This window comes from Misgurnus anguillicaudatus, chromosome 2 (genome assembly GCF_027580225.2).
Source record: "Misgurnus anguillicaudatus chromosome 2, ASM2758022v2, whole genome shotgun sequence".
Classification (NCBI taxonomy): domain Eukaryota; kingdom Metazoa; phylum Chordata; class Actinopteri; order Cypriniformes; family Cobitidae; genus Misgurnus; species Misgurnus anguillicaudatus.
This window is the reverse complement of record NC_073338.2, coordinates 33369252-33378948: the sequence shown is the minus strand read 5'-3', so window position 1 is coordinate 33378948 and position 9697 is coordinate 33369252. Positions and strand designations below refer to the sequence as shown.

The 9697-nt window shown below is 35.2% G+C and overlaps 1 protein-coding gene across 2 annotated transcripts in view; it reads right to left on the bottom strand.

Annotated features, from left to right (window-relative positions):
* Positions 1–2814: 2814 nt before the first annotated feature.
* Positions 2815–9697, bottom strand: part of mmp16b (matrix metallopeptidase 16b (membrane-inserted)) — a 38166-nt gene continuing 31283 nt past the window's right edge. For both annotated transcript variants that reach the window (XM_055202774.2, XM_055202773.2), the window contains exon 10: positions 2815–5098. In XM_055202774.2, the coding sequence (XP_055058749.1) occupies positions 4734–5098 (365 nt within the window). In that variant the 3' untranslated portion in view covers positions 2815–4733. The remainder of the gene's footprint in view (positions 5099–9697) is intronic.

Here is a 9697-nt window from a genome sequence, read left to right as displayed (position 1 = left end):
GGTTGAAAAAAGTTTTTTTGTTTGTTTTAATGTTTTTTAGTTTGTCAAAATGATTAAGGGTACAGTTATGATCTTCTAGATGAATTCTAACCATTTTATTAAATAATTTACAAAACAGCTGGTAAACAGCAGAGTTTTATTTTCACAGAGCAATAGTTAGATTAGCAACCCTTGAAATTGCCTGTTATTTGACAGTTTATATTCCTGATTCTTAAGAAAGTCGTTTATGTATGTATCTGATTAATTGCATGAGACTGTTATTGTGTTATTGATAATAGTGGTGTTCTGCATTAAGGTTGAATATATTTATATTTCAGACAGATTCTTATAACTGTACTTTTAATTGCTTTGTTTTATATACTCAAACTTTATGATTGTGTTTATAATGTTTAGTGTAATCTGTGTTGTTGATTTGTATTTCTTCATGAGGCTAAGAAACACACTAATATTGCCAAAATCAAAGATGCCCAATTTGTAATGTACAGCATTTACATGCATTTACAATGCATTGATTTTGATCACTTTCATCATTCTCTGGGAATCAAATCCATGGGCATGGCATTGCTAATGACATTCTCTAAAGCTACAGATGCTCCACTAGGTTTATGTTTAAGGAGGCCACTTCAGGGTTACTGCCCCAAATTACAAATCACCACCCAAGTATGATGGATTTCTTCCTAGATTTCACAAAACAGTTCGGACTTTATTTTAAATGATCTTTCTGAGTGTTTATTTCTTGTAAGATGCAGTGACCCATCAATCTACAATCTGCTCAATTTCAAACTTATCTAAAGATGCCGTTTTTTTCCTGTTTTCAAAGCTTTGAGAGTGCACCATATATGTTAATGTTTCCTGTGTGAAAAAACAGGATTTCACACCATTTACTTTTCTATATACCATTGTTTTCACTGTCCTAAGAACGGGCAGATGTTGTCTTGTTCTATGTAGTCCCTTCTTTAGAAATACGTAACAAGTTATGATTATGTAGCTGGTTTAGTGTGTTGTCATTCGACAACTCAGCACACAATGTCCGGAAAGGTTATGCCAGATTGAGGAAGCTGTTCTCAGCAAAGACCAAACCAAGGGGATTTCACACTGGGATGAAAATAACAGCATCTCGATGGCATAGTGACAAAAACACTCTACTAACGCAACTCTTCCTATTTTCAGTAGAAGCGCAACAAGGTCACGCCCTTTTTTGGCTTATTCCTGTAGGTGGATATTAGTCAAAAATTCTGAATATTGTCGATGTGAAGAGCATCAGTAAAGCTCTGCACCACATGAGACACAGGTAATGTAGCCAAAATCACCTCGTATATCAGCTCTTCAATAAACTTCTAAAATAACAATCATAGCATTTATGTAATTGTAAATGCAGTGAAAATGTAAGCTATTAATAACCCTTATGCTATCAACATGAGGGGGTTGTTATTGAACTATCCCTAATTTATATATGGTTAAGTACTTATTGAGGAAGTATGACTGAAGTATGAGGTTTTTGCTGATTTTGGCAATCTTTATGTTTTTGAGTTCATATCTGGAGTAAATGCACCTACACGGGGTACAAATGTTTTATCAATGAAATGTCCAAAAAATCTGTGCAGAAGAGGGTTACTGTGTTAAATAGCCTGGACTATTTAGTGTGCAAAAATAATAATAATAAATCATGATAAAGAAAAACATTAATTAAATACATTGTAGAAGACTGGCTTGGCAATCGGATGAATGGGGGCCCTTGGTGTTGCTATAGCCCCTGGGCCCAAAGTCCTCTTAATCCGGGCCAGATTGTCGGCATATACCTGGGAAGTAGAGGGCTGTAGTCCAAACCAGCCGTTCCCTGTAGTCCTTAAAATTGTAGAAAATATGAAGAGTATGGTTTCAAAACGCAATAAATCTATTTTGACTAATTTGGGTAAAAACGTGTTTTCTATACCAAGAAAGTAACAAGATGAAAACCACTATTTTCTATTACAAACGTTCACATAGCATTTTTAGGTTATAATAACATTAAAATTTCAAATCCATAATTTGATTCTCAAAGATTAATTATAAAAACTGATGTTTTTTTCAAAATGCTATAAATCTATTGAATCAATATATAAATGTGCATTTATCTTTATATCGGATTTTGAACAAAATAATTCACTTTTAATACTGACCAGATACAATGCTGATTTTGGGGTAACTATTTTATTTTATAAATGGCGTTTATCGCGTTTTGGAACCCAACTCTTCATATATTGCTTGACAGTGACCTTTGAGCGTTATAATTTTGCAGGTATTTATGCTCTAACAGCAACATTACACAATAACTAAAGTTAAAAAAATGGGATCACGAAAAATGGCACCTTTAAATCATGCTGTTCATCATCAGACAGTATAATACACAATTTCTAGCGCATATTAAATAGAGGGCGTGAGTGCGACCCATTTTAAAGCTTTTTAGTGTGAAAGATACAAACCATTAGCGTGCCTATTGATTATGTTGGAACGAACGTATTTACTCATTATACTCGAAAATTATGCTGATATTACACTGCCAACAAAAAACATATCACGAACAGGATAATTGCTGGTTAAACGCCTGCTGAGAGAAGCACTTCTGATCAGTGCATTTGAATTTTAGGCCCTGCAATCAAAAGGCGCTCACACATCAGTGGAGAAAAGAGTACCGTTTTATAGCCATAGCATAGCAATGTTTTTTTCTAAACAAAATAAAAAATCTTCTGAATGATGAAATGTATCACATCATGCTTCATTCACAAAAAAATTCGGACATTAGAAAGACCAAATTTGTGTTTTTGAGTCAGCATGTATTATTTAATGTAGAATTGTTTAATAATATCTCCCAAACAACCTTTCATTGATTTCAGCTTTAAATTACATGTTAATGATGAATGGTTGCCTGGTACATTTTGTTAAAACTTCTGAGTTCACAAGAATGATTCACACACCACATCTGATAATAGGTAATATTATTGATGTACTGCATAATTTGCCTTTCGTATCCGTAATAAAGACACTATATGAGATATATACAGCATGTTTAGATACACATCCAATACTTAAAGACATCGAAGCTTGAGAAGGTCCGACTGTAAATGATAAAAACAACAGGTCACACATGAAGATTCATGGGGACGTCTTGGTAGTTGGAAGATAGAGCCGATGCCGATGGTATGGTGAGAACCACCACAGTCCATTATACGCTCAAGAAATAAGATCAGTTCATTAAAACCAAAGAAGAAAAACAAGGCATATGACAATAACACATTACTCCACTTCCAAGAGACACTCAAATAAGAAAATCAAACAGCATCCGGTGTGTTCATCGATACAGACACTCTGTTGAGAATGATCCTGCTAACAAATGATCAACAGAAATAAGCAGAAAAGCTATTGTTTTGATTGCAGAATAATTTCCTTTAACTGTGCAACAAATGCTTTTATACACAAACCCATGCCAAACATAGCATATTACACTTTTAACAGCATGTACAACACTCAAGTATGGCCTTTTTCTCAGGTAAATGCTGGGTAAGTGCTTGTATTGATTACAGTGCTTGCAAGGTGGCGCTGTTTTAAAAATTTATTTTGCATTTTGCACCTTTAAACTTGTTAATGCACAATGCCATTATAATTTTTAAGGAAAGTTAAAAATAAATTATTTTTGAACTGTTATAATAGTCCAAAAGGTCAATTTAACCATTTATATTTAGTCCTGCGCAGCAAATAGAAAACAAGATGCTGATCGCCATGACGACAACAAAGCAGTTGCATTGCAGCATTTCATTCATACAGAGCCTAAGCTTAACTAAAAGCTCATCACTTTTCTATTACTGCCTTGCAAGCACTGTCTCTTAAATTCAGGAATAGCAAATCTAGCCTAAGTATCGCATTTTAAACTAAGCTAAAGTCTTACATAGCTAATTCGTTATTGATTCTCGAGAGCATCAGGAAGATTATTAAGGTATCTCTGCTAAACAGCCATTTTCATTGCAACGCATTTCATTTTGATCGGAAGAACTTAAAGTCTGCAGTTTTGGAGAGGGGAGTAACATTAACAGTAGCCATACACACTTCAAAACACAGTTTCAACAAGTCAGTGGCACTTTAAATCTTACCCCAGTTGTGTATCAACAGCAAAGAAATACCAGCAAAGATCGAGGAAAAGATAACATTCACACAGGCACATACACTAAAACACACAAAAAATAAAGTCGGCATGTGATTAAGGCATTCAACAAACTATTGCAAGTAGCCCCGATGCTATATACTTTGTACTTTGACGTGATCATTCTGACGTCCGAGTAGACAGATCATATTTATTCTGATAATAAATGTAGCTTGAAAAAACTCAAATAATGATCAGTAAGCCAGTCATCCATGTAAATGAAGCCATCCTCTTTGGACACTAAGGGCATATTTGGTTTGGGTATCAGTTTTTCAACACAAGCAAGTTATTTTAGAAGTGACACAGTCCTCAAATAATAGAGATCAGTATTTCGGAGATAAATAATTCTCTACTCAGCACTGTTTACTCCTGCAGAGGGTTGTCCAAAACCACACACAAGTGACGCATCGTCACCTGTAAAGTTGGCACGTTATGTGTTCGCATTGTCCGTGTTGATGCAAACGTTCAAGCTCAACACCGCAGTCGGCATATTACTCAAACCCCCGCGCCTTTGAGGGGTTTTAAAAGAAACAGTTTTGTGGGCGGGACACCTCGTGCCTCAGACCCATTCCTGCATGGAGCGCTTGCAGTACAGTATGTGGCGCTGCGTGTCCTTCCTTTTGAAGCGGAAGACGGTGTACAGCAGGACCATCATGCACAGGGCCAGGACACAGGGGATGGCGATGGCAACTGCTTTTTCTGTCCCACCGCTGCTCTCCAGCTTCAGAACGATGTCCACGTCGTCGTTGTCGTACTGGGACGGCTCCTCTTCCTGCGGGGGACTCCAGTCCCAGTCGGGGTCGGCCGGTAGCCCGTCGCAGCCCATGAAATCCCTCAGGATGGAGCGGGGGTAACCCGGCTCCACTCTCAGTCGCTGGTTGTTGAATTTCCAATATTCTTTCCCTTTGTAGAAGTAGGTGAAGCCTTGTGAGACAGAAATGAAATGTGTAAATGAAATGTTATATTGTATTATGCATATTGAAAAACATCACTGCGTCGATTTACAAAGTTTTGCAAAGACACACCTTTACATAAAGATTTAAATGCATTTTTTATTGTTTTAAATTATTATTTTTATTATTATTATTACACAGCTCGTAGGAATGGTTGATTCTGATTGGCCAGTCATGACATCTGCAGATTTGTTATTCCCAGAACAACAGCTCAAAACTAATAACAAACGGTAACCCAGATGCTGCAAATCATTTTGATAGGTACAGTTTAATATTACATAAAATTAAATATAAATATGTCCTTTAGTAACATATATGTCATTATATTTACAAATTGTTTAAGAGCCACACAGATACAAAATCGAAAATGACCTGTATTGCAGTGTGTCATGTAGCTGCCCATCAATGTAAACAATGTGCAAAGTAGTTGAACCAAACAGTGCATGATTAATAAAGTTATTGGCTTCTAAAGTAGGGAGTCGACTCTGAAACGAGTCGTCATATGGATTTGAATCTCCTGCCTGTCTTTATCCACGTAATATAAACACTTTGCATAATAATCTCTGCCTACAGCCTTTCCCGGAAGAAACAAAAAATATGACCTGCCCACAGAAACTTCAGCTAGTTAGTGTGTAAACATCATATCACGCTGTGTTTTCAGTTTGTGTTGTATATCAAAGGATGAAGATATATGAAGATTCTGTGGTTAAAAATATTTTTTCAAGGAGGGATGTACTAAATGTTTGGCTGTGAAGAATCAGTGGTTAAAATTACTTTTTCAAGGAGGGATATACAAAACGTTTGGGTGTGAAGAATCAGTGGTTAAATTACTTTTTCAAGGAGGGATATACTAAATGTTTGGGTGTGAAGAATCAGTGGTTAAAATTACTTTTTCAAAGAGGGATGTACTAAATGTTTGGCTGTGAAGAATCAGTGGTTAAAATTACTTTTTCAAGGAGGGATATACAAAACGTTTGGGTGTGAAGAATCAGTGGTTAAAATTACTTTTTCAAGGAGGGATATACAAAATGTTTGGGTGTGAAGAATCAGTGGTTAAAATTACTTTTTCAAGGAGGGATATATAAAACGTTTGGGTGTGAAGAATCAGTGGTTAAATTACTTTTTCAAGGAGGGATGTACTAAATGTTTGGCTGTGAAGAATCAGTGGTTAAAATTACTTTTTCAAGGAGGGATGTACTAAATGTTTGGCTGTGAAGAATCAGTGGTTAAAATTACTTTTTCAAGGAGGGATATACAAAATGTTTGGCTGTGAAGAATCAGTGGTTAAAATTACTTTTTCAAGGAGGGATATACAAAATGTTTGGGTGTGAAGAATCAGTGGTTAAAATTACTTTTTCAAGGAGGGATGTACTAAATGTTTGGCTGTGAAGAATCAGTGGTTAAAATTACTTTTTCAAGGAGGGATATACAAAATGTTTGGCTGTGAAGAATCAGTGGTTAAAATTACTTTTTCAAGGAGGGATATACTAAATGTTTGGCTGTGAAGAATCAGTGGTTAAAATTACTTTTTCAAGGAGGGATATACAAAACGTTTGGGTGTGAAGAATCAGTGGTTAAAATTACTTTTTCAAGGAGGGATATACAAAATGTTTGGGTGTGAAGAATCAGTGGTTAAAATTACTTTTTCAAGGAGGGATATATAAAACGTTTGGGTGTGAAGAATCAGTGGTTAAATTACTTTTTCAAGGAGGGATGTACTAAATGTTTGGCTGTGAAGAATCAGTGGTTAAAATTACTTTTTCAAGGAGGGATATATAAAACGTTTGGGTGTGAAGAATCAGTGGTTAAAATTACTTTTTCAAGGAGGGATGTACTAAATGTTTGGCTGTGAAGAATCAGTGGTTAAAATTACTTTTTCAAGGAGGGATATACAAAACGTTTGGGTGTGAAGAATCAGTGGTTAAAATTACTTTTTCAAGGAGGGATATACTAAATGTTTGGGTGTGAAGAATCAGTGGTTAAATTACTTTTTCAAGGAGGGATATACTAAACGTTTGGGTGTGAAGAATCAGTGGTTAAAATTACTTTTTCAAGGAGGGATATACAAAACGTTTGGGTGTGAAGAATCAGTGGTTAAAATTACTTTTTCAAGGAGGGATATACTAAATGTTTGGGTGTGAAGAATCAGTGGTTAAAATTACTTTTTCAAGGAGGGATGTACTAAATGTTTGGCTGTGAAGAATCAGTGGTTAAAATTACTTTTTCAAGGAGGGATATATAAAACGTTTGGGTGTGAAGAATCAGTGGTTAAATTACTTTTTCAAGGAGGGATATACTAAACGTTTGGGTGTGAAGAATCAGTGGTTAAAATTACTTTTTCAAGGAGGAATATACAAAACGTTTGGGTGTGAAGAATCAGTGGTTAAAATTACTTTTTCAAGGAGGGATGTACTAAATGTTTGGCTGTGAAGAATCAGTGGTTAAAATTACTTTTTCAAGGAGGGATATATAAAACGTTTGGGTGTGAAGAATCAGTGGTTAAAATTACTTTTTCAAGGAGGAATATACAAAACGTTTGGGTGTGAAGAATCAGTGGTTAAATTACTTTTTCAAGGAGGGATGTACTAAATGTTTGGCTGTGAAGAATCAGTGGTTAAAATTACTTTTTCAAGGAGGGATGTACTAAATGTTTGGCTGTGAAGAATCAGTGGTTAAAATTACTTTTTCAAGGAGGGATATATAAAACGTTTGGGTGTGAAGAATCAGTGGTTAAAATTACTTTTTCAAGGAGGGATGTACTAAATGTTTGGCTGTGAAGAATCAGTGGTTAAAATTACTTTTTCAAGGAGGGATATACAAAACGTTTGGGTGTGAAGAATCAGTGGTTAAAATTACTTTTTCAAGGAGGGATATACTAAATGTTTGGGTGTGAAGAATCAGTGGTTAAAATTACTTTTTCAAGGAGGGATGTACTAAATGTTTGGCTGTGAAGAATCAGTGGTTAAAATTACTTTTTCAAGGAGGGATATATAAAACGTTTGGGTGTGAAGAATCAGTGGTTAAATTACTTTTTCAAGGAGGGATATACTAAACGTTTGGGTGTGAAGAATCAGTGGTTAAAATTACTTTTTCAAGGAGGGATGTACTAAATGTTTGGCTGTGAAGAATCAGTGGTTAAAATTACTTTTTCAAGGAGGGATATATAAAACGTTTGGGTGTGAAGAATCAGTGGTTAAATTACTTTTTCAAGGAGGGATATACTAAACGTTTGGGTGTGAAGAATCAGTGGTTAAAATTACTTTTTCAAGGAGGGATATATAAAACGTTTGGGTGTGAAGAATCAGTGGTTAAAATTACTTTTTCAAGGAGGGATATACTAAATGTTTGGGTGTGAAGAATCAGTGGTTAAAATTACTTTTTCAAGGAGGGATATACAAAACGTTTGGGTGTGAAGAATCAGTGGTTAAAATTACTTTTTCAAGGAGGGATATACTAAATGTTTGGGTGTGAAGAATCAGTGGTTAAAATTACTTTTTCAAGGAGGGATATACTAAATGTTTGGCTGTGAAGAATCAGTGGTTAAAATTACTTTTTCAAGGAGGGATATATAAAACGTTTGGGTGTGAAGAATCAGTGGTTAAATTACTTTTTCAAGGAGGGATATACTAAACGTTTGGGTGTGAAGAATCAGTGGTTAAAATTACTTTTTCAAGGAGGGATATATAAAACGTTTGGGTGTGAAGAATCAGTGGTTAAAATTACTTTTTCAAGGAGGGATATACTAAATGTTTGGCTGTGAAGAATCAGTGGTTAAAATTACTTTTTCAAGGAGGGATATATAAAACGTTTGGGTGTGAAGAATCAGTGGTTAAATTACTTTTTCAAGGAGGGATATACTAAACGTTTGGGTGTGAAGAATCAGTGGTTAAAATTACTTTTTCAAGGAGGGATATATAAAACGTTTGGGTGTGAAGAATCAGTGGTTAAATTACTTTTTCAAGGAGGGATATACTAAATGTTTGGGTGTGAAGAATCAGTGGTTAAAATTATTTTTTCAAGGAGGGATGTACTAAATGTTTGGCTGTGAAGAATCAGTGGTTAAAATTACTTTTTCAAGGAGGGATATATAAAACGTTTGGGTGTGAAGAATCAGTGGTTAAATTACTTTTTCAAGGAGGGATATACTAAATGTTTGGGTGTGAAGAATCAGTGGTTAAAATTACTTTTTCAAGGAGGGATGTACTAAATGTTTGGCTGTGAAGAATCAGTGGTTAAAATTACTTTTTCAAGGAGGGATATATAAAACGTTTGGGTGTGAAGAATCAGTGGTTAAATTACTTTTTCAAGGAGGGATATACTAAACGTTTGGGTGTGAAGAATCAGTGGTTAAAATTACTTTTTCAAGGAGGAATATACAAAACGTTTGGGTGTGAAGAATCAGTGGTTAAAATTACTTTTTCAAGGAGGGATACACTAAACGTTTGGCTGTGAAGAAACAGTGGTTAAAATTACTTTGTCACAGAGGGATTTACTAGACGTTTGGCAATGAAAGATGGTTCAGTACCCACTTTATTTGGAACATGTGTCTCCTAACCACAACCTGTAAGTA